This window comes from Rhinichthys klamathensis, unplaced genomic scaffold (genome assembly GCF_029890125.1).
Source record: "Rhinichthys klamathensis goyatoka isolate OS25496 unplaced genomic scaffold, OSU_Roscu_1.1 h1tg000099l_1, whole genome shotgun sequence".
In the NCBI taxonomy this organism is placed as follows: domain Eukaryota; kingdom Metazoa; phylum Chordata; class Actinopteri; order Cypriniformes; family Leuciscidae; genus Rhinichthys; species Rhinichthys klamathensis.
Window position 1 is genome coordinate 80,446 of NW_026606638.1, and position 25,197 is coordinate 105,642.

The following is a 25,197-nucleotide window of genomic DNA, read 5'->3' on the forward strand; positions in this document are numbered from 1 at the left end:
GATATTCCCCTGGTTTCACATGCAATAATTAAGTCTAGTCCCAGACTAAAATGCATGTTTTAGCTGTTTTAACCTAAGGCACGTTTATAAAAGCTACTTAAATGTCCTGGTTTAAGTCTTGTATGTGAAACCAGGCGTAAAAGTGGTACATTGTAAAATAATAATACAATTTCTGCATCATTGAAAATGTGATGTTGCCTTTTGCCCAGCAGATGGTGCTAATGATGTGTTTGGAACATTATTCTTTCTTCTTCATCATTCATCTATTTTCCATCTGAAAGATATCATATTTCAGAATTCTTTAACTACTATGCAATAAGGCATCCTAATACACACACACACACCTAGAAAGGCGTTCACTGCATTACATTATCATGATAAAAGTAAAACAAACAAACAAACAAACAAGCAAAAACAAATGCAAGGCAACACATTTTATTTGAAAGGCCTAAATGGCATTAGGGTACAGCATATAAATACTGGTGATTCCAGAGACAGTCATTACAGAATAACATTATAGCATTCTTTCCTTTACAAACAATACATTCATGATGTTTTCTCTGTGAAATATCTCACTTTGCCTTACTTTAACGAACTAGAGTAACTTACAAAGCTAAAATAATACAAAAAAGTCTCTCAATTGAATATAAGTTAGTGCTATCATGTTAGGGTTTTCCAACTTGACGTACTGAAACCTGAAGCAGAAGTTTCTCTCTGAATACATACAGTAGCTAGCTGCTTTTAGCATCATTAGTCGTGTTATTCAGTACTTTATGCTCTATACTGAATGTGGTAGTTTACATTCCCTGCGTATACAAGTTTTTATTTAAATAAATAAATAAATAACAATACAAACATTTGCAAGGCATGAGACCCAGACAACTACACGCGTCGTATAGTATATACGTACTGTACGAGCTCTCGGCACCAAACAAGGCTGTGTATCCCAACAGTGATTATTATTTGGGAAAAATAAAAATAAAAATAATCCCAAATCTCATTCTTACTGCTCTTTATGAGATGGTTATTTAACCATGATTGTGTCCAGGATCTGCTGTCACAAATCCTGGTGGCAAAGCAATATAGTTCATCTGATACTCAAATAACGGCTACTCCTTTTACAAACAACCTCTTAAAGGAATAGTTACCCTCATGTCATTCCAAACCTGCATGTTGCTCTTTTTTCAGTTAAAAAGCATTGAGGTTTGGACTGACAGGAGGATGAGTACTATTCCTCTTAAGTAATAGAGCACTGGCCGATTGATTTACTGCTGTGTTTTTCCATCATTAGCACTTCATTGCATCCAGCGGTTCACACTCTCTAACACCTGCCAGAACACACAGGTGTCTCCATGCGTGAGCCGCCCGATCTGCCACAGCTCTGGGGAAAGCTGAATTTAGCATTTAGAAACATTTAAAAAGGTCCCATAATGGTGAAAGTCTTCCATACGGCATCGGAAAGTTATTTAGTATTTGACTTTGCCAGGAACTTGAACATTCACTCCGCTATAGTCCACCATGTACATGGGCCATTGCTGGAAAAAAGAAAAGAAAAAGGAGGACATTTTAATAGCGAAAATAGCAATTTTGAAGGTTGACATGAAAGATCAATACAATTGACCTCATTTACGGTCTTAAAGGGACAGTTCACCCAAAAATTAAAATTCTGTCATCATTTACTCACCCTCAAGTTGTTCTAAACCTGAGTTTCTTTCTTCTGTTAAACACATAAGAGTATATTTTGGAGAATGTCGGTAACCAAACAGTTTCTGGTCCCTACTGACTTCCATAGTATATATATAAACTATGGCAGTTAATTGGGACCAGCAAATGTTTGGTTACCGTCATTCTCCAAAATATACTCTGTGTTCAACAAAAGAAACTCAGGTTTAGAACAACTAAGGGTGAGTAAATGATGACAGAATTTTTGGGTGAACTGTCCCTTTAAGACCTGTTTACGATCTCATTGTGCAAAATTCATGTGTTTGTTTTAACAGCCTTTAATTATTATTATTTTTTACTATTTCTGAAATGACTTTTCAGTTCATCTAGGATGCACAGGGAATTGTTGACACTACCATTCAAAAGTTTGAAGCGAGTACGTTTTTTTTATGTTATGAAATATACAGTAAAAACAGTAATATTGTGATTTCCATTACACGAGAGTAGATGTTAAAACTTCATGCTGATTTGTACTCGGCTTTCGCCAAGATAAGCAAAACTAAGACGTAGCTTTACAGTAAACTATGCTTCTCCATCCATTTACGCTTCTTTCCATAAGGTAGTGTGACTCCCCTTCTGTCCGGCGTTAACGACTGCAGTGTACTTGGCGCGTTAGCACACGCGACGGCTGCAACTACAGGACCAGCACGACAACCGTCTGGATTGAACCGAGTAGGGGACATCTCTAGGGTCTTCAAGTGGGCACCTTCCGTCCTCAGTGTTTCGTCGACTAGCCCACGACACCTCAAGAGGGCTCGACAGTGACTCTGGCGTCCCAGAGTCACCCCCCTCCGTCCCCCACTCAACTCAGCCCAGCTTACTGACCTCTACATCCCTCCTGCTGCTGAGACCTAACCACAATATCACAATCTCTCCGCAACCCAACCATACGCGCCAACCCGTTGACTAAGGCTGTCGAGCCCCACTGGTGCGTTAATATGCAGTTTCAGTGGACAACGGTTCTGTATGGCATACCACCTACCGCAAAACACAATATCTACCCAACCACCCGTCATTCACGCAATATCCACAGGAACGTATACAAACAAACCAACAGACTCTTCAAGTTTTCAAGAACTCTACGAAACCGTAGCGTGGCGGCCTGTACACAGCCAGCTAGAATCTTTCCGTCTCAACCACAGCCAGTTGCTGCTCCTTTCTGCTGCTTCAGATAAGTTCTTTACTGTGCGACGCAACTCTTGGCCACTGAATCCGACGTCTCTGAGGAACCGGGTTGTAGAGTGTGCCACAAAACCTCGACAACCCACTTCCACTGGATAAACCTGGACTCTCCATCCTCGCTGTTCTGCTTCAGTGGCCAGATGAGCATACCGCAGTTTCTTCCTCTCATATGCCTCATCTACCGCATCCTCCCATGGCACTGTTAACTCTATCAGTTGAACAATGCGTGCTGATCCAGACCACAAAACAATATCTGGTCGTAGGTTAGTGGTGGCAATCTCAGGTGGAAAAATAAGCCGTTGGTCAAGATCAGCCAGCATCTTCCAGTCCCTAGCAGCTTCCAGTTGTCCTGGGCGAGAATTGGTGTTAACACCTTTTCTTGGTGGTTGCTCGCCTGGGCGGAGGAATATTGTCTTCTGCGTGTAATGTTTTGCTAGAACAGGTGGCAACTTATTGGTCATGTTACGCTTACCTTCTAATGCTAAAGCCAAACATCGCAGTACTTGGTCATGGCGCCAAGTAAACCGACCTTGGCTAAGAGCCACCTTACATCCTGTCAAAATGTGCCTTAATGTGGCAGGTGATGAACACAAAGGACAAGAGGGATCCTCTCCTACCCAGAGGTTTAGGTTCTGCGGTGATGGGAGAACATCATATGTTGACCTAATAAGGAAACTGATCCTACTCTCTTCCATTGACCAAAGGTCTTGCCAGCCCATCTTACGTTGTTCCACACTCTCCCATCTCATCCACTCTCCCTGCTTGGCCTGTGAAATGGCCTTTATACACCTCATCCTCTCCTCCTGCTGTCGCACCTCGTTGACTACCAGCTTCCTCCTTTGAGCTGGGCCTGCCTTGTGCCATTTAGGAGGAGCTAAACTGAGCCCAAAACCCCCTCTTCCATGCTGTACCTGTCCCACGATATCCCTAATTTGAAGGGCAGCCTTTGCCTCTACTACAGATTTCTTTGCTGACCACTTTCTACCAGTTTTTAACACAGGGGCTGCCTCCCTTACACATTTGTCGCTTGACTCTACTAAGGTCATTTCCAGTCTGACCTTGGCACACTTGAACTCCTCGGTTAAAGCAGAGACTGGCAGCTGCAATATTCCTTTACTATAAAGTCCTACTCTGCTGAGGCAGCGTGGAACTCCCAACCATTTCCTGATGTATGAACTTACCAACGCTTCCAGCTTATCCACTGTTGTCAAAGAAACCTCGTACACGGTCAGTGGCCACAGCAACCTCGGCAGTAGACCAAACTGAAAGCACCAGAGTTTTAGTTTACCAGGTAGAGCACAGCTGTTTATGCTCTTCAACTCTTCCACTGCTTGTCGTCTAACTTCTCCCACCCGAACTGTGTCCTTTAGATCCCCATCGTACCATCTCCCAAGACTCTTCACTGGCTTCTCAGAAACTGTTGGTATTGCCTCACCATTAATGAAGAATGTTTTATCTACTACCTTTCCTTTAACTATCGAGATGCTCCTTGATTTAGAGGGCTTAAATTTCATTCGTGCCCATTCAATATTATCTGTTAACTTCCCCAATAACCGATTAGTGCAGGCTACTGTTGTAGTCATGGTTGTCATGTCATCCATGTATGCTCTGATTGGTGGTAGTCGCATCCCAGAAGCCAAGCGCTCTCCTCCTACTACCCATCTTGATGCCCTCATGATTAATTCCATCGCCATGGTAAAAGCCAGTGGAGAAATGGTGCATCCTGCCATTATTCCAACCTCTAGGCATTGCCATGCAGTGCTGAATTTTGGAGTTGAGAAACTGAATTGCAAATCTCCAAAATAGGCTTTCACTAAATTTGTTATTGACATTGGTACTCTGAAAAAATCAAATGCTGCCCAAAGAAGCTCATGTGGCACTGAACCATATGCATTAGCCAAATCCAGGAATGTCACATGGAGCTCCTTCCTCTCCTTTTTAGCTGACTGAATTCGTTGCCAGATAACATTGATGTGTTCTAAGCATCCTGAGAACCCTGGAATACCCGCTTTTTGAACTGAGGTGTCAATGAAGCCATTCTTTAACAGGTAGGTGGACAATCTCTGGGCAATAATGCTGAAGAAAATCTTACCCTCAACGTTTAATAGTGAAATAGGACGAAACTGACTCATGCTTGTAGCATCTTTTTCTTTAGGTATAAAGACTCCACCTGCTCTGCGCCATGCTCTAGGTACAACCTGTTTTTCCCATGCCACTTTTATCAATTTCCACAGAATTCGCAGAACTCCTGAAGCACTCTTGTACACTCTGTACGGAACTCCATTAGGCCCTGGAGATGATGAAGCCCTTGCCTTTCTCACAGCCTGCTCTACCTCTTTCCACTTAGGTGCACAGACCTCCATTTGGTATTCTGGTGGGTTGATAGGTGGTATGTCTGATGGAATTGACATAGGCTCATGCCTTTTTGCATCTGTATGCGTGTCCTCCAAATATCTCTCTAGCTCAATCCTAGATGTTTTTAAAGTGCCATTCTTCTCACTGGTGAATAACTTCTTTACGAATTTGAATGGGTCTTTATAGAAATTAGCCCTCGCACGTTCCTTCTTTTTGTAGCGTTTCCGTAGGCGCTCAGCTCTGCGTAATGTTGCCAGCTTATCTTTTATGGCCCTTTGTAAGAGATTGAGTCCCTCCTTCTGACTTTGTTCTGCTCTTTTCCATTGCTTCCTCAGCTGTCTCCTTTCTCTAACTAACCCTTCAATTTTCTGCTGCCGTCTAGACATTCCAGGAGTAGTTTGTACTTTTTCCTTCCTTTTTTCCACACCAAACCTCTCACTTCCATATGCGTAAATGATGTCCCCAAATTTATCCAGCTTCTTTTCAACTGTACCAGTTAATCTTTCCAATGCAAAGCATAGATCTGTGTTTACCGTGTCCCATGCAGTTTTCTCACAAGCTCTTGGCCATCTAACTCCAGGCCTATGCCCGTTGAGGTTCTTTTCTCTCTTATGCTGGTTAGCCTGACCGGGTTCACAAGTATGAATATGTTCATCACTAACTGTGCAAGGCCTCCTTTCGTCAATGACAGGGGTGCTGATATCCTGCGAGCTGTGGTTTGCTTCCTGTCGCTGGATTTCATTCGACTGACTTGACTGACTTCGTAAGAAGTACTGATCAATGCGAGGCCCTTGTCCCTTCTCCCTCAAGCATTTCATTTTCCCTTGATGAACCTTCAAACCCCTGACCGTTGTCACCTTGCTCCAGCCACAGACACAAACTTGGAGTTCAATGACTTTACTTACTGCAGATCTTGAACTAGTCTTACTCTCCATACTCATATCCGTTTCCATTCCTAAGTCGTTAACCATGTTGTCCAACATTGAGTCATCTTCCGCCCCCGCTCTCGCAGACTCTAGGGGTATTTTTCTCTTTAATTTCTCAGAAGCCTTGGGCGGGTGTCTCCAGCATCCTGTAAACACGGAGCTGGATACTGCCGACAAGGGTAGCTAACCCTTACCAGCCCCATTGGGGTCTCTTTCCTCCTGTCAGCTGTCTCTCCAGGCTGTCACAAGGTCTTTCCCTGGTTGCCAGCAGCACTATTCACCGCAGTCACTGGATGTATCCAGATCTTCATGATTTCCATTACACGAGAGTAGATGTTAAAACTTCATGCTGATTTGTACTCGGCTTGGGCCAAGATAAGCAAAACTAAGACGTAGCTTTACAGTAAACTATGCTTCTCCATCCATTTACGCTTCTTTCCATAAGGTAGTGTGACTCCCCTTCTGTCCGGCGTTAACGACTGCAGTGTACTTGGCGCGTTAGCACACGCGACGGCTGCAACTACAGGACCAGCACGACAACCGTCTGGATTGAACCGAGTAGGGGACATCTCTAGGGTCTTCAAGTGGGCACCTTCCGTCCTCAGTGTTTCGTCGACTAGCCCACAACACCTCAAGTGACATATTGTTACAATTTAAAATAACTTTTTCTCTTTTAATGTATATAAAAAAACGGCATTTATTTGATAAAAAAAATACAGTAAAAACAGTAATATTGTGAAATAGTATTACAATTTAAAATAACGCTTTTATATTTGAATACATTTTAAAATTGCAATTTATTCCTGTGATTGCAAAGCTGAATTATCAGCAGTCAGGTTTTTTTCTTTTAGAAATCATTCTAATATGCTGATTTGCTGCTCAAGAAATGTTTCTTATTATTATAAATGTTTAAAACAGTTGTGCTGCTTAATTGATTTTTTTTCAGGATTATTTGAATTTTTACATTTGTTTATATATATATATATATATATATATACATGTGTGTGTGTATATGTACGTATTTATAAACACTTTATATAATACAATTTATATGTTCAATTTAATGCACCTTGCTGAATAAAAGTATTCATTTCTTTTATTCTTTGATTAATTTCTTTAAAAAAAAATGTTTAAATCTTACTGACCCCAAACTTTTGAACAGTAGTGTAATGTTAAACTATACAGAAATTACTATTTAGTCTGGCTCCATTCTGTCCATAACACCCACTTTTCAAAATACAATTATTTCCTGTCTGATAAAATCGAGTCCCACCCCACATTTCTTCCTCATTGAATATCCTGTTCAACAAAATTTTGCATTCTGAAAGTAACCTGGGTTTAAAATGCCTTTTATGATGACGTAAAGTATTTTTAAAAAGTGTAAATGGAAAAGCGTTCCTGTAATGTGTTTGCATACCATGACAGGTATCTGATTGGTTGATAGTGCTGAGTCTGCTCTAGTGGCCATGGATGCTTGACTGTTGTCAAGTACTCGTTTACGTTTGCGTCGATTCGTAGACACTTCTTTACCTTCTGCAAAAGAAGATGTAAACATTTGCACACATTTCTACACCTTACTTTTTTTTTTCAAAAGTACATAAAATGTGTCATAACAAATAAAGGCTCTTACCTTTATTACAAGTTTGAGTACACAACTCTGTAAAAGGCCTAAACAAAGAAGAAATCAATGAGATCAAACAACACTTGCAAGCATTCTTCATCCAACATAATCACATCCGGCAAGCACTTACTGTAGGGGGGTTTTGATATGGAAAGTAATTTCATCTTGGACCTGAAGGATTTTTTCCAACCGAACTATGTCATAAGTATTGGGATTCCTGAAGGGGATATCATCCGGAAGTCCACACACCTCCAGCGAGCCTGGATTGGCACGGATTAACTTGTACGGAACAATGACTGAGCGATCCAAATCCAAAGCTTCACCTGAACACAACACATTCACATATGAAGCATTGGAATATTTTATATAAGGACAAAAACATTTGCACAAAAGAATAAATCAGTTATTAATAATCAACGTACCGTATTTCTTATTGAAGAGCTCTTTAACTTGTTCCCTTAATATCACTTTCTCTCCCATTCGGTTGACCTCATCTTCTTCTGTTGGACAGTGATCAAATATTGAAGTGTAAGGATATTTAATATAAGTTCACTGACAGATTCAACATTAAAATAACCTTTTATGCTTGACAGAGAGTCAGATTCAAGCTTGAGGCAAGACTTATAAGGTTTTATTTTTTCAAAGGAAATGATATGGGTTATTTTATCATTTTAAAATATATTTAAGAAAATTATAAATGATTAAATATTTTGAATAAAACATTTTTATAATAACGGGCAATTTTACACAAGTGAAAAGATTGCTGTTATTTTGTTTAACTTTATATTTATCAAAGAATCCTGGGGAAAAAATGTATCACAGATTCCAAAAACAACATTGATAATAATAAGAAATGTTTCTTGAGCAGCAAATCGGCATATTAGAATGATTTCTGAAGGATCATGTGACACTGAAGACTGGAGTAATGATGCTGAAAATTCAACTTTGAATCACAGGAATAAATTACTTTTTAAAATTTATATTAAAAAAGAAAACAGTTATTTTAAATTGTAATAATATTTCACAATAGTACTGTTTTACTATATTTATCAAATACATGCAGCTTTGGTGTGCATAAGAGACTTTTTCAAAAGCATTAAAAATATATTTTTGTATGGTAATATATTTGCATAAAATAATTAGCAAGTGCAGTAGTAAATTCAAGTAAAATCATTTTAATATATATATACACACACATATTATATAAACACTATATTTATGTTGCTATAAATCAATCTGACAGCACCAATATATATATTATATATATATATATATATATATAAAAAAAAGCTGAATGATTGTGATAGCTGTGCAGCCCAACAAAAATAGAAATGGGACATCAACTGACCGTTCTAGATCTAGTTTTGTTGCACCACAACGCTCTGGATGTCCAGTGTAGACATGAAGTGCAATAAATAACTACAACACATAGCACATAGTAAATGATGCTGTATTCTCACCGCTTATTGGGGTGTAACCTTTCTTTAATATGGTTATTCTTCGTGGTGCTGGCAAAATAAAAATTTGATTAAGTTATTTCCATGAGTAATTCAGCAAAAATATAGACACTTTTAAATAAAGATGTGCTATTAAATTTCGACTGCTTACCTGGCTTGGGAATGAGCCCTTGGAAAGGCCTGAAAAGATAGAAAAGACGTTGTAATTCTTAAATAAACCCAATATATTACACAAATTAAACCACGTTCACTTTTTTAGTTTGAAAGCTTTTCAAAAACTTGGCGCAGTGCTTCACCGGGTAATGCTGAAAGAGATCTTGTCAGCCACCGCTAATATCCTCTCTAGATTCTGTGAGCCGAAGGTACAGGGTTTTCTGAAGGGGATGCCAGGGGGCAAGCCCTCGATAATCACTGAGCCAGGGTTACTCTTGATCCTCTTGTAAGGCACTTGCACAGGATACTTAATGCCCAGTGCCTCGCCGTATTTCCTGTTGAACAGGTCTTGGACCTGCTCTCGCAGTGTGTTCGCCAAGTCGATACGGGAGAGCTTGGCCTCTAAACTGTCTGAGGGCAGAACAATGGTAGAAAAACCAACGGTTTAGTGATAGCATATTGAGAAAGGACAGGAGGGAATGATGTTTTGAACGTGAACTGGCATCCAAAAGACAGACACGTGGCACAAGGATAAACTGAATCTTTTCATTCAGTCAGGATGCAATAAAGTCTCAAACTTACTATGTACAACACCTGATAACTTAATCACGGTGATACCTGAGAATCCTGGTCTTTTGGAGGCAGGTCCCGGGTCATCTGATTGGTCTTTAGAGTCGGTTTCTGCTGAAGATTTAATCAAAAGGAGCATTATATTAGATTAGTAAGTGATATTTTGGATAAAACAAGGAATACACACAAAATGGATAGTTCAAACAAAACAAAATGACCATACATAGGACAATTGGTTTGTAAAATAAAATAAAATTAGGTCTGTCACTAACGATTATTTTGGTATTAGAGTAATCGGTCGATTATTTTGACGATTAATCGAGCAATCAGTTTTTTTTGTGGAAATAAAAATAGACCTAAGTGAACAATAGCCATTAAAGCAGCACTAAGTAGGAATTCCGATTTTGTCAAACAGCGACCCCTAGAGTCGCTGTGGTGTACTTGTACTGTCGTGAATAGCACTCACGCAGAGATGGCTCGCACTCACGGCCGGATCCCCTACCCCTGGACACCGGTACCTGTTCAGTAGGATGGACGCTGTAACGAGTGGAAATAAGGTATGGCCCCTTTAAGAGCTGCGCGCGCCCAACACCACATGTATACGCCGCCGGGTTATTTCTGTTTGATGCTCATTTTATCAGAATTTTATCAGATCTGTTTTTTGCCGTAAAGCAATTGGTTACCTCGCGAGACCTGATATCACACGACACTTCCTAACACTGAGGCCGGTGGCTCGCCGGCCCAAAGTTGCAAGGGTGGTTTTGGCATTCACAGGCACCAGGGGGGTGCGAGACGACCACCATTCAACACGAAATCAGTAATATAAACATTACAATGACTCCAAAGCTGTTCGGTTAAGGTAAAAAAGTTACTTAGTTCACCTTTAAAATGACTTCAAATACATACGTATAATAACAATGAGGCAATAATCATATGATTGTATTAAACAACACTGTTAAAATACAGTAATTACATAATATAAACATGATCAACTTACAGTATGTACATTACATATTATAACATATGCCTACAGAGGGCGCCAACAGCCTGGTGTGGTTGTTACTTTACAGCAGTTCAAATCCTTGTTTAAAGCTGCAGTCGGCAAGTCTGGCAGATTGAGTGGACTTAGGCAAAATTTTGAATGATTTCACTGATTATGATAAAAAAAATGTTGCCGACGGCAGCTTTAATATTGCCCAGTTATTATGAATTAAATAACATTTACCTGAAATTTACATTTAATCTTTAATATTTGGCCAATTCTTTCCGATAAAAATGCTACAGCCACTGTCATTTCTTAAAAAAGAACATGTGGATATCAAAACATGCAAACTGGGGTTTAAACTTTTATTTTGAAATCGCGATGAACAACAGTTCGCATTTTTAGAAACATATTGATGTATTCTCCTGTGTTGGCGTAGATTTATAAATGTTACAAATCTGGTGAAATGACGCACAATTCGTTCCCAGATCAACGTTATAAGCAACCCAAACATATGCAGAGATGGAGTGTGTTAACTGAGCTGCTGAGTCGCGCTCCATGCATGTAAATGATAACAGTGCAACACTTTGCATGAAACACAAAGACCGTTATTGGAAACCCAAACAAAGAGTTCGTGTGGAGCAGCATTTACTGTGAACGGAAGAAACTCGTAAACTGCAGCATGTAAATAAAGAGCCGCACTTCACCCGGTAACTCGCAGCGCATATATATTTATTTAATTGAATCGCAGCCTTTGTGATTCACAATAGCACTATTCTATGTTATGATTTTTAATTGGTTAAAATATATGATGCAGCCTTTGAGAGCGGTCTAATAATGTGGTTCATGGATTCTCGTCTGTGGAATGCACCACTTCTGGTATTTTGCCGGTTAATCAACACGGGCTAAATGTAATCAAGGATATTTTTTTTTTAATCGAGTACTCAAATTTAAGAGGAATCGTGACAGCCCTAAAAAATAATAATAAAAAAAAAAAGTTAGTTTACCTGAATCAGAGGTCGTCTTAGAGGCACCTTCATTTTTTACTTGTTCTGTCAACAATTCTGGCCTGACAAACACATAAAAAAAGGCACATCATTGTCAAGCAGCTTTCTGAAACATCGTAGTGTAGTGTTTTGTGTAAGTCTTTTTTAATGTGTAATTTGAATGTTTTCTGTATGACTATACCTCTTTATAACAAATGTAATCTGACTACTGGCAGCAAGAATCTTTCTGAGTTTTGCTGCCCCAAAACAGTTTGGCCTTCGAAAAGTCATCCCTTCTGGCAGCCCAGTGACATACAGGTCATCCGGGTACATCTGGAACTTGGAGTATGGCACTTTAGCCGGTTCAGGCAGACCAAGAGTCTCACCTAGAATGAGAAAGATAGATGATTTGACAAACTATTATGAATTCTGCAATCTATTATTCGTGAATATTTTAAGCCAGAGGAATCTGTAACAGCCACAGTTGATTGTAAATGATACGGTGAGTAAGTCCATGACTCACTGTACTTGGAGCTGAAAAGGCTCTCGACTTGCTTTCGCAGCTGAAGGATCATCTCTCCGATGTCTTCTGGGGAAAAGGGAGGACAATCACACCAACACCCCATAATATCTGAAGACAAACCTGAGTGATAATTCAAAATGGAGTTTTACCTTCAACAGCTCTCTTGAGCCCTTGTGGTGTAGACTTCGGCGTTAAATCTTCTGCAGAGATATAAACAGAATGATATTACCATCAGCGTAGCACATGGGAAGTATTCCTATGTGTATGACTTGATCAAAAACACATGAATTCTATTCTTCTTTGCTGGAGATGTTTTGATGATTCAACTCACCTGTGGTTTACTCCAGTGACCATTTGTGTAATGCAAACTTCAACATAATAAATCCAGTGTTATTAATTATGAGTCAAAATACTTAATCTGTGAGTCAATATGTACGCTTCAACAACCCCAGGTTTCTACACCTGACTCGTGAACAAATTATTTTTTTTAAATGGTAATTTGCGAATTAATTATCGTTTAAAAACCTTGAAATATATATATATTAAAAAAATAAACTAAAATGTAATAACACATTCTATTTATATCATTATATATAAAACATTAAATACATTTTGTATAAAGCACACTTTGTGACCAATGAATTTCCATGACTTTTCCATAGAAAGAAAAAATAATAATTTAGATTAGCTAATGAATCCTTCAGACCAATTTGTGATCAGATTCATGGGAAAGAACCAGCATTGCTATTGTTAACTAAAATTAATTGTTAATTATTAATTGAAATTAAATCAAATAAAAAAAATTCATCTAATATTTATTATTCAGTTAACTAAAAACTTAAATAAACTGAACATTTTATAAAATAAAGCTTAATAGAATTATATTAAAAAACAACAAAAAATGGCAAAAGCAGACAACAAAATTATTAAAACTTAAACGAAAATTAGAACGAAAACTAAAAGATATAAATAGTATATTGGTATAAAAATAATAAAATAATTCAGAGCAAAATAGCACTGCAAAGATCCAAATCAAAATAATCAGAAACCACTTGCTTACCTGCAAGTTTTACTCTACAAAAGAGCTATATCTAAGAGACATAATATTCTACAACATAAAGATTTTTTTTCTGGGCCTGGCAAAGGACTTTAAAATTCCCTGATTTTCCATAACCAAGGAAACCTGTTAATACACATGACAGTGGTTAAGCGTTCATATCAACTCACAGTATATTTCTATATATTAGGGGCACTAACACTGGGAGTCTATTTAGGGAGTTCTATTGGATGTGGGTTTACTGTAGTGGGAGAACTAGCACAGCATGGGGAACAGGTTTCACATCGGATCTGACTAGGGCTGGGACAACTGTTTGGGTTAAGTATGGGGGTATTGGGTTTGGTGTTAAAATAAGAAATGTAAAACTCTTGTCTTACCATATTTCAACCTATGTTATTATCACTGGTAAAAATGTTTTTTTCATTTTTTTTCATTAACTGCCGCTGTCCTGTTTCGATCTTCACAGAGGTTCGTACTCATGTACAATTCCTTTTGAGAGATTCGGACATGGTTTCTCCACACAACGCAGTGGCTAAATCAGCATTTAACATCTCTGTGTTAAGCATAAGCTCACTGAAATGAATGTCTTACAAGAATGGACTTGACAGTTAGTTGGACTGACATGTACATGTGCATATAAAGATTATGAGACGGGCATTAAAGCTTCTAGGAGGGCAGGTATAGACAGAATGGAGGGATTTGTAACTGGATGAGAAATTGGAGAGGGTTCTATTAGAGGCTTTGATATGTCATATGTTTGGGATTATCAATGTACCACTGGAGGCAAGAGAAAAAAGATGGATATGGAACTACATTCAGATATAAGGTAAGAAGGCTAGTATGCTTTTACCTGCTTCAGGCTCCTTGGGATGACAGAGGTCAGGGGTCACCCGCTCTGCCTGAGGCTCACTTGGCTCCTCTGTAGTAGCACTGGACTCTGAGAGTAGAGAATGAGAGAAAGACGGATATGGATGTAAATTTAAAAATAAAATGGCACTCAAAATGCATTCAATTTAGATAATATGGTGTGTTCACTTGAATTTGAACTGTAAAAAGTAGAAAAAGTTATGGTGATAAAATTGGTTCATTATTTTTTAGAAAACATTGATAACTTATCTACTATGAGGCTAGTGAAAAAGAAAAATATGCTCACCAACGTTACGTTTATTTGGTCAAAAATACAGTAATATACATTTTAATATTATTACAATTTTAAACAACAATTTTATTTTAAAATGTAATTAATTTCTGAGATGGCAAAGCTGAATTTTCAGCAGTGTAATATTCTTGCATTTTCTTCAGTGTCACATTACATTCTAATATGCTGATTGGGTGCTAAAGAAACATTTCTTATTATTATCAATGTTGAAAACAGTTGTGCTGATTAATATTTTTGTGGAAACCACGATTATTTTTTTAATTAAAACACAATAAATATCTTTGCTGTCACTTTTGATCAATGTAATGCATCCTTGCTATAATTTTTTTTTTTTTAAACTTGATTGAACCCTAACTTTTGAACGGTACATTTTGTATAAACCAGTGACATTCATTAAGAAAGTAAATAGAGCCCAATTTGATTTCAAGATGTTTTTAAATTCGACATTATGCAGCATTCACAATCGTTCCATAATACGACATATTTCCAAGTGAAATAGGATACTAAACGACATACTAAACCTAGTCTGGAATTGATTTTATATATCAAGGATTGATTGGGTTTGTTTGACAGGTGTTTGGAATTGGATTAAGAGTGGTTTCAGAGATGGAGAAAGTATTATATTTGGCCAGAATGTTTTGCAACACTGTTAATGTAGCACTTGAGCTCAAATTTTCAGTTTATATATGATGTTCCTTCAGTTCACAGTGTTCAGCCTATGAATGTGCCATGTAATGCAAAATGCCCTGTCTGTCCTCAAAGGCTCAGATCACTGCACAGCAGGGTGGAAAATGAGAGCAAATATTTTTAAATCAGAAGGCAACCATCAAAGACAAACTTCCTCTCTGCGAGTAAGTGGAATATGCTAATGCCTTCATATCCATGTAGACCTACAGGGATTTCATGCTGCGTTCAACTCAAAACTTTATTTAAATTTCTGCACAGATGCTTGTTGTCAACTGACAATAACGCCAAAAAGAGAAAAAAAAACTTGAGGCGCCAGGGCCGAAATATTAAAACTCTCAGTGTGAGCCTTACTGTGGGACTGGGAGCCCATACCTGGCACTGTCACCTGGATAATTTCACCATCTGGGGGTTCTGTTTTGATCTTTTTCAAAGGCAGGCAGTCTCCAGATGGCCCTGGAAAATAAATCCTAATGAATTATTTTGAATTTTACAGATAAAATAAGTTTCAGATTCATAAAGCTACAGTGCAGAAGCCAAAGTTGTATTAAAACGATGAGCAGAAGATCTACCTGCTTCACACTCAGCCAAAGGACTGACACAGGAGCTAGTCGATCTGAAAAAAAATAAATAACAAAATTTCCATCTTTATTAATTACCTTTCTACTTTCTTCTTAATTACAGGGGGGGGGGGGGGGAAGTGATGCACCCAAATGAAATTTCTTGGCCTAAAGCGGAACATCTGACACACTAGTTAAAAAGGCTAAATTCTCACTTTAAATGGTTTGTTTTGAAGACCCATACATTCTGTTAGCCTATACATTTTTTAAATCAAATAAATATCTGCAGAAAACCGAGAATTAAGGCCCATTCACACCAAGGACGATAAAGATATCTAAATGTAAAAGAATAGCAAAGTCCACACCACAACTATAACAAAAACAGCACAGAGAAATGATATCGTTGGAATCACTTCCACAAAGGTTTTATTTCCCCAGGCTGATGAACGATAAAACATTGACAGCCAATCAGAATCCATCTTCCTTTAAAGAGCATTTAAAGCAGCAGATGATAAAACTGTTTATCATGGTTATAATAAACAGAACGATATTGTTCATTGGCGTTGATGCTAATGTAGTGATTGTTATCGTTATTAGAGTCATTATTCTAAGGAATAAACAGGCCTTTACTCATTAACTCTAACTGATTTTTTTTTTCTTTATAATATAAGCACAGCCTAACATGGGATGTTTAGAGTCTCTCACTGTCTAAGTACATGGGCAAGTACATGATTGCAATATGTCCATGACAGTTATACTTATAAAGAAAATGTATGCAAATATGGTTGCTTTGTTTTAATATGGAAAATGTAAAAATATGTTTTAATTCATTAATTTATTCGTTAATTTTATTTAATTTATTGTCACATTTTTTGGGGCTTTTTATCCATGTCAAAGTTACCAGATCTGTTTCAGTAATTTTGGTTCATTTTTGCAGTCAAAACGTTCTGTCAGTGTATCATTACAGGAAAATACAAATGCAAACTATCTAAGAACATAGCAATACTGTTCTTCTGTGGTGACAGGGCAAGGTACCTGCTACTGTGAGTGTTGCTGACCAGCTCTAGGGAAGAGCTCGGCACCCTGAGGCCATCTGGGAAACCGTCCTCGAGGCCGACACCATCCTGTTTGCCCTCCTCCTTAGCTACTTTACCAGCAGCTTACAAACATTGTGAAAAGACAAGTTTAACATACACATACTGTACATTATATAAAAAAAATTGCCTTTTGCCAACTTGATTATAATAGGTCACACCAATGAGTGTACTTTTTTTAAGGGTCAGATGGGGTAAAAATAGCTCCTTAAGATAACAACAAGACATTTTCACTTACAGTTCAGAAAGGGTGCAAAGTTATGGGTAACACTTTATCTTACAGTGTCATTGTTACATTTTACATGTAGTTACTATAGTAATAACTATAAATTATGCATAATTACATGAAACTAACCCTAAACCAAATCAAACCCTAATCCTAACCCTTCAGTAAGTACATGTAGTTACTCAGTACTTAAAGCTGCAGTCCGCAGTTTTTCCTCTTTGTCGCCATCTCTGTTCGAAATCTGCAATTGCAGTCATTCGCGGAATTATCAACTTTACGTGAGTTGTACTTCAACACGGCACAGCGCGGATGAACACAATGTTTGAGGAGAGTGTGCAGCTGTCAGTCACGCGCCGGTGTGGATACTGGCATTCAGAATCACAGATTATCTTTTTGGATGTATGACCAAGATAATAATTTTCACCGGAAAATGTCATCTGAACAAGTAACATCCACTTTTGTTCTGGTTCTGACACTGCAGTAAATCACGCTGATTAAATCTAAAAATCGCTTATCATATCACGTAAAACCATGCAAATTATACTTTGTTCTCAAATTGTTAATGTTAACAACGTCAGCATTGCGTGACTACATGTCTACACTAATGTCCTTCCGATATGTATCCTTGTTTTCGCATGTGTCCGGTTGCACTCTCTTTTTTTCTGTAGCCACTCCGAAGTCCGAACGAAGTCTTTTGCATTTTACAGCGGGTGAATCTCTAGTTGTCACTGGTGATTGTCGTTTGAACCTTTCTGGATCCGCCATTATATTGAGAAGTTTAATTATATCAAGTGCTGTGAGAAAAGGCTATAAATCTCCACCTCCAGCATCCTCACACGCAATATAGCCTACTAGCCGAGACTCCCTCTTTATGTGTACAGATGTGTCGTAATGACGCAAAGACATGCTCGAATCTCCCGCGGAAATCCACCAGTACCACTGGAATTAAAAACATTATTACAAGCTTACCGCTTTGAATCGAGCTAAGGCAAGCAGATAGTTTTGAACACTGGCTGGTTATGTATTTTCTCAAATATGTATTTTGGATCATTTTTAACCCCAAAAAAGCTACGGACTGCAGCTTTAAATGTATAATTACAGTGTAACAACAGCACCTTAAAATAAAGTGTAACCAAGTTATGTTATAACAATGCTATTACAATGTAATAAGTCAGATGGATTCTGGTTCAGGAAATACCTACCAGTAAAGATCCGTTCATCAAACATTCTAAGAAAAGAAAAAAGAAAATTGTTAGTTCCTGTAAGACCAGCTTAAACATATTAAAAATCTGAAATGCTGTCTACGCATGTCTGGTGCCGAACAGCAGGAGATTTCCTCATTATGCCAAATCAGCGGCTCCACGCTGGCTCATGTATGGCAGCGGTTACAGCCAGCATGACGCTCCACTTTGGATGCCTAGTGCTGCTCTGCCAGATGGCAAAGACGGCTAGACTTTTTTTTTCTTTTTTTTTCAGATGAAGCAAATTAAAAACTCCAGTACCAATATCTGGATTCATTTTCAATGAGCCCCACAGTTAATTACATGACCAAAAATGAAAGGTTATCAGTAATTCAATCTCTGACACCGCCGTCACACGTTGAAATTGGAAGAGCTACAAATCACACTGCCGCTGTAGCAGTTTAACTATGTTGGTGATGTACTTAATTGAGCAGCTATGTCACGTAAGGAAATCTCCTTAGTCAGGTCAAGATTAGTCCTCAAAATAAAAGTATGCTCAGATGGAGTCTCGAACCTTCTGACAACGAAGCGGACAGCATGCCTTTCCTCCAGGATCCGTTTGAGTTTAGGCACACCGTAAGTGCATGGTCTCTTGAAGGGAATCTTGTCTGGAATTCCAATGATCTCCACCGCCTCAGGATCACAGGCGATTTTACGGTACGGCACAGGAACCATGTGATCCAGGCCTAATGCCTCAGCTGAAATGAACATTAGTTATGTGATGAGTTAAAGCTGAAGCATGTAATGTCTGCGCTACCAGAGTTCCAAAACCGAATTGAAAAAGAAAAATTGTTTTTAAAACGATTTTTAAACAATCCCCCAACTGCCATTGGTCAGTCAAAAAGGTGATCCCGCCCTGAACGCACACCATGTTGAGCCAATGTTGCTTTGCTGGCTGTTTTATATAGCACCACAGAGACACAGTATTTATACTTTTTGGGGGGATCAAGCTACTAATGGTTTACTTACAGTTCTCCGCATATTAAGCTGTGATGAGAGCCCTATAAAGCATACTGTATCATATTTGATAAGCAAGTTTCTAAGGCCTCTAAACTATCAACGTGATCAAAACTTTGCTGAAAAACCTGTTGTACAAAATCTACTACATGTCTTCAGTCATCTGATTGATAGTTCATATTTTATTAGCAAGTAAAAGGGGTTTTAGTAAAATAATATTCCGTCTCTCTTCAGGTTGTGCTTCACGTCTTTTTGCTGTGAAATCTCTACTGTTTTTTATAAAGTAAAATGTAAGACATTTTATATTAGTAATATTTCAATATGAACACTGTGTCACAGTGTCTGGTTGTGTTCCCTTGTTTATCACTAGAGGTCCTCGTTTTCACGGTGTCCTTCACATTTGACTTCAATTCCCAGCATTCTGTCTGTCACTCATCAGTTCATTGCACTCAGCTGTTCCCCGTAATCATTGTTCCCAGCTGTTCTGTGTTAGTCTTGTTAGATATGTGTATATATTCCCTGTCTGTGTTAGTATGTGTACGGAGTCGTTGTTAATGTCTCACACTTCTTGGTTTGTTCCTGCCTGTTCCTTGTGTTCGTTGTTCTTGTTTGGATTGCTTGTATGGTATTTGACCCTTGCCTGGACTGGATTACGTTTCATGGATTACCCAATAAATATCTCACTGCACTTGGATCTACTGTTTCTCTCGTGTGTCGTGACAGAACGACTCCGTCCCGATGAATAGATCCAGCAGTTCGGGATTCCATAATCCTTCTCCTGTGTATGGGGAAGGAAGGGGACCACAGAGAGGAGGTTCGCAGGTCGGGGAGGAAGCGCCTCGACTAAACATTTTTCAATGTTTTGGCTTATGGGCCCAGCAGACTGAGGAAGCAGCGGTGGCTAAGGCTTCAGCGAACTCGTCCATCAGAGATGGTGAGTCGTTTCTGGGGACTCGTCTGGCGAAGTTCTCCGGAACTCGGGGAGGTTGCAGGGGAGGAGGTGGTCGACAAATTCCACGACACCGTCCTCCGCCTTGCCATTCTTCTGATCCGGAGCCGCCGGACTGGTCCAGTACAAGATCCTCGCCGCTGGTTCCACCCCGCACAAAGTCATCATCGCGGGGCTCATCTAGCGCAAGGTCCTCACCACTGGTGCCGTCCAACACAAGATCCTTGCCGCTGGTTCCGCCCAGCACAAGATCTTCGCCGCTGGTCCCATCCATCATAAAGCCCTCGCCACTGGTTTCGTCCAGCCCAAGGTCCTCACCACTTGTCCTGTCCAGTCCAAAGTCCTCGCCGCTGGTCCCGTCTAGTACTGAGGCTGCACCTTGCCATCAAGGACGGAGGAGGAGGAGAAGGGCCTCTTATCTCCCCAACACCCCGGTGGTCGTCCCTGTGCAGCATGCGGTCATTTCAGAGGCCGTCCCTGTGCAGCGTGCGGCCATTTTGGAGGCCGTCCCTGTGCAGCATGCGGTTATTTCAGAGGCCGTCCCTGTACAGCATGCAGTCATTTTGGAGGGCGTCCCAGTGCAGACCGCTGGGTTTCCGGTGGTCCCAGTTCCGGTGGTCCCAGTTCCGGTGGTCCCGAGTCCAGTGGTCCCGAGTCAAGTGTCTGCTGTTCCAGAGCCGGAGCCAGTGTCTGCTGTTCCAGAGCCAGTGCCTGTTCCAGAGCCGGAGCCTGTGTCTGTTGTACCTGAGCCGGAGCCAGCGCCTGTTCCTGAACCAGTGTTTGTTTCTGTGTTTGTGTCTGTTCTTGTGGCTGTTACAGTTTTGGTGTCTGTTCCTGAGCCGGTGTCTGTTCCTGAGCTAATGCCTGTTCCAGAGCCGAAGCCAGTGCCTGCTGTTCCAGAGTCGGTGTCTGCTATTCCTGAGCCGGAGCCAGTGCCAGTGTGTGTTCCAGAGCTGGAGCCAGTGGCTGTTCTAGAGCCGGAGCCGGTGCCGTCTGTTCCAGAGCCGGTGTCTGCTGTTCCAGAGCCTCTGCCACCCGAGGGGTCTTCACCGCCCTGGCCGCCCGAGGGGTCTTAACCGCCCTGGCCACCCAAAGGATTCTCTGTTTCGCCCTGGCCGCCCGATGGACTCTGTGATTCGCCCTGGATGCCCGATGGACTCTGTGTTTTGCCCTGGTCCCCGGTTAAGGCCTCACCCCTTGTTCCTGTCTCCCTTCACGGACCTGGCCCACCATCCCTCCCCTGATCCTCCACCGTTCCACCTCCCTCCTGAACACTTGTATCATGTTTTAGTGTTGTCGTGGAGCGTCTGGTAGCCGCTCCGTAGAGGGGGGGTTATGTAACAGTGTCTGGTTGTGTTCCCTTGTTTATCACTAGAGGTCCTCGTTTTCACGGTGTCCTTTACATTTGACTTCAATTCCCAGCATTCTGTCTGTCACTGTCACTCATCAGTTCATTGCACTCAGCTGTTCTGTGTTAGTCTTGTTAGATATGTGTATATATTCCCTGTCTGTGTTAGTATGTGTACGGAGTCGTTGTTAATGTCTCACACTTCTTGGTTTGTTCCTGCCTGTTCGTTGTTCTTGTTTGGATTGCTTGTATGGTATTTGACCCTTGCCTGGACTGGATTACGTTTCACGGATTACCCAATAAATATCTCACTGCACTTGGATCTACTGTTTCTCTCGTGTGTCGTGACACACTGGAAAACTAGCTGACTAAAGGAACTTAGGTTTACTTGATTATCCATACATACAAGGTAAAATGAGTATCAAATATGATACATCAGACTTTTGAGGAATTGCATTGCATTATATGATTTGCCCCCACAATAGAGTTTTGATCATAAAATTATAATAATTGTATATTATTTTTGTATAACTGATATTTCTGCATTAATATCCTGTTATACTATTATAAAGATCTCATTGATTTATATTACAAGCTATTAGAATTTCATCTTATATTTTGGTCATATAAAAATGCACCAAATTGTATATTCTTGCTCATAAAATGTAGGTGTTTTTTTCCACCTCAATTATGAGCTCCATATTCTCCTATATCATACTATAAGAGCCATAAAAGCCTGATGTATCAAATATGATACTCAACAAAAAACTTGTATGCAAACTGGTTTAGATTTTTTTAGATTGAGTCTAAAGGTTCAATAAACAGTTCCATTTCAAAAAAAAAAAAAGATTATTTCATATGTCAAACTTTAAAGGGTTAAAAAGTACACACATCAGCTCTACACACTTTCTCAATCAATATGCATTTATTACAATTATTGTATAGTGGTATGGCTGTGAATTGTGCACTGAGAGCTCACCATATCTGCTGTTGAAGAGGATCTGAACACATTCTCGAAGGGTGTTGATATCCTCGGTCTCCCTGATGAACGAGTCCCATTTTTCTGTGCATGCAATACAAAACAAAACTGTATCATGTAACAATCTTTCATATGTTCCCTGACTGTTGACATTTTCTGAAATGTATTTGGGTACATTGAGGTTTTCCTCGGTTCGTTTAGACATAGGAGACAATTAAGGCAGGTCCTGACTCTCTGCAGTGACTGAAGATTTCACGCTGATCTTTAGAGAGGAACAGACTTCGGTAGCCCAGGTGACCTGGCCAAACTCCCATTACTACTGCTCACTCTGCCAAAACCAGCCCTCTTTATGTCTCATTCGCCTGGAGCCATATCTAAACAAATACCACCGATATATAAAGAATACTTTGTGGATCGTTAGCTATGATTGATTTATTTACGGGGAGTTTAAATTATACATTAGCTGTGTTTTCTTACTGGAGGGAATTCTGTTGTTGTTTAATCACTGAATCACTCCAAACCCATATGCTGTTATTTTCTGAAGAATCATCATGCTGCTTTTTTTTATAAACTAAACAACAGTTTATTAGTAAGCGTGTCAATATGTCAAGCTTAAAAAAAAAAAGACTAATTTGCTAACACACCCTATATACCCTCTATCAACTCTCTGAAATGGACAACAATAATGTTTTATTACACTTTATCATTTTGTGTCTTACATACACCAAACTTAACAGTTTTATTCTGTATTCTGAAAGTTTGAAACTGGCTTTACACAATGTTCAGATTTATTTTCTAGAAATGTATGCAAATGAGTGCATGTTTAATTAGATAATGCCTCATTTGTATTTTTTTACATATTAACATATGAATCATATGGTGTAGTATGTGAGCATGGTGAGAGTATTTACCTGTAATGTCTTGCTTTAAAAAGGATGGTGATCTTGTGTCATTTATGTCTGTTACCTATATATATACGTATATATAATTACTGACTTCAATGATGGCATGGTAATTTGAGCGCTATAGTGAAGAGGAACATTATCAGGGAATAATAACAAAAAAATAATTTTCCATTGTCACATGTAAAGTTATTATATGGCTTCAGAAGACTTTGAACATAGTGATTTTTTTCTGTCTTTTCAGAACACTGTGAAATATTGATATAAGAAGCTACATTAACATTCCTCAAAAATTCTCCTTTTATGTACCACTGAAGATATAGCATCATACAAGTTTTGGAATGGCATGAGGGTGAATAAATAATGGCAGAACCTTGATTTTTAGGTGAACTATCACTTTATAGTGTTGTGAAGATTCCTTGTGTTTGTATTTTGGGGTGGAAACTAACTTGGTATTTATCCTGTTCTAGCTCTATTAGACGCACTGCTTGGGACCCCATAAAACCCACTGAAATGAAGGCCAGCTTGTCCTTGGCCAGACGCTGTAATGGCGAGTACAGTCTGTCGCCCACCTGATTTTTCATGCACTATGGAGAACAGAAGGCGCTTGGAGACATGGATGCTGGGAGGGCTCTGGGTAAGATCCGCTGCCAGCCCTATTCGTTCGCCTGGAAGAGACACACACACAGAGTTAAGCACATAAAAAAGAAGAATATCCACATGGTTCAGCATCTACACGTGTGATATCACTCATCATAAGTGCAACAGTGATTCATTTCCATAGAAAGGTAGTGGAAGCCAGTGTATATAGAAAGACGACAGGAGGCTCTAACCATTGTCAGCACATTCCTTGGCCTGAACCGCTTTCTCCTCAGCGGACGCCCACATGCCCAGCCGCTCTTTACCAACGCAGTGCAGTGATGTGGGCTTCAGGTCCAGCTTGCTGTCTGGGTGGGGCTGGGAGGACATGGGCATGCCGTACAGGAAGCTGGAGAGCATGGAGTTGCTAGCAGACACTTCCTGCATGGAGGGTTTGACGGAGGCGTGGTTGCTTACGCTCTTTGAGGTCGAAGATTGATGGTTGACTTCCGGACAGGATTTGGCATCCCGAGAGGGTTCCTCTGGTGTTCTATTAAAATACACACACAAAATTCACACCAATGAACTTCATTCCATTTCACCAAAAAAAAAATGTTTGAATGAAAGCAGCCATTCATATGATTTACTTCAAAATACAACCCACCTGACAATAGATTCAGTTATTATAATGTAAAACACACATATAATATATATACTTTATATACTTTCTTTATTACAGAATCCATAAAAGACATGCATTATATTTATATATATTAAATATATATAATGTATAAATAACATACAATAATAACATATAACATGAAAATACAGTAGAAAAATTTTAATCTTGTGAAATATTATTACAATTTAGAAAAACTGTTATCTATTTAATTATATTTTAAAATGTAATGTATTCCTGTGATGGTAAAGCTGAATTTTCAGCATTATTACTCCAGTCTCCAGTGTCACATGATCCTTCAGAAAT

The 25,197-nt window shown here is 39.4% G+C and overlaps 1 protein-coding gene across 2 annotated transcripts in view; it reads right to left on the reverse strand.

The window, feature by feature from the left end:
• Positions 1 to 419: 419 nt before the first annotated feature.
• gtf2ird1 (GTF2I repeat domain containing 1) overlaps positions 420 to 25,197 on the reverse strand; it is a 37,360-nt gene continuing 12,582 nt past the window's right edge. For both annotated transcript variants that reach the window (XM_056252886.1, XM_056252885.1), the window contains exons 6-27: positions 24,467 to 24,762; positions 24,206 to 24,301; positions 22,732 to 22,815; positions 19,013 to 19,196; positions 18,460 to 18,485; positions 16,973 to 17,096; positions 15,950 to 15,993; positions 15,753 to 15,833; positions 14,385 to 14,471; positions 12,627 to 12,677; positions 12,478 to 12,543; positions 12,157 to 12,340; positions 11,976 to 12,037; positions 10,035 to 10,100; positions 9,560 to 9,827; positions 9,415 to 9,443; positions 9,267 to 9,314; positions 8,229 to 8,306; positions 7,937 to 8,129; positions 7,816 to 7,853; positions 7,603 to 7,718; positions 420 to 1,535 (exon numbers count right to left, since the gene is read on the reverse strand). In XM_056252886.1, the coding sequence (XP_056108861.1) occupies positions 1,467 to 1,535; positions 7,603 to 7,718; positions 7,816 to 7,853; positions 7,937 to 8,129; positions 8,229 to 8,306; positions 9,267 to 9,314; positions 9,415 to 9,443; positions 9,560 to 9,827; positions 10,035 to 10,100; positions 11,976 to 12,037; positions 12,157 to 12,340; positions 12,478 to 12,543; positions 12,627 to 12,677; positions 14,385 to 14,471; positions 15,753 to 15,833; positions 15,950 to 15,993; positions 16,973 to 17,096; positions 18,460 to 18,485; positions 19,013 to 19,196; positions 22,732 to 22,815; positions 24,206 to 24,301; positions 24,467 to 24,762 (2,290 nt within the window). In that variant the 3' untranslated portion in view covers positions 420 to 1,466. The remainder of the gene's footprint in view (positions 1,536 to 7,602; positions 7,719 to 7,815; positions 7,854 to 7,936; positions 8,130 to 8,228; positions 8,307 to 9,266; positions 9,315 to 9,414; positions 9,444 to 9,559; positions 9,828 to 10,034; positions 10,101 to 11,975; positions 12,038 to 12,156; positions 12,341 to 12,477; positions 12,544 to 12,626; positions 12,678 to 14,384; positions 14,472 to 15,752; positions 15,834 to 15,949; positions 15,994 to 16,972; positions 17,097 to 18,459; positions 18,486 to 19,012; positions 19,197 to 22,731; positions 22,816 to 24,205; positions 24,302 to 24,466; positions 24,763 to 25,197) is intronic.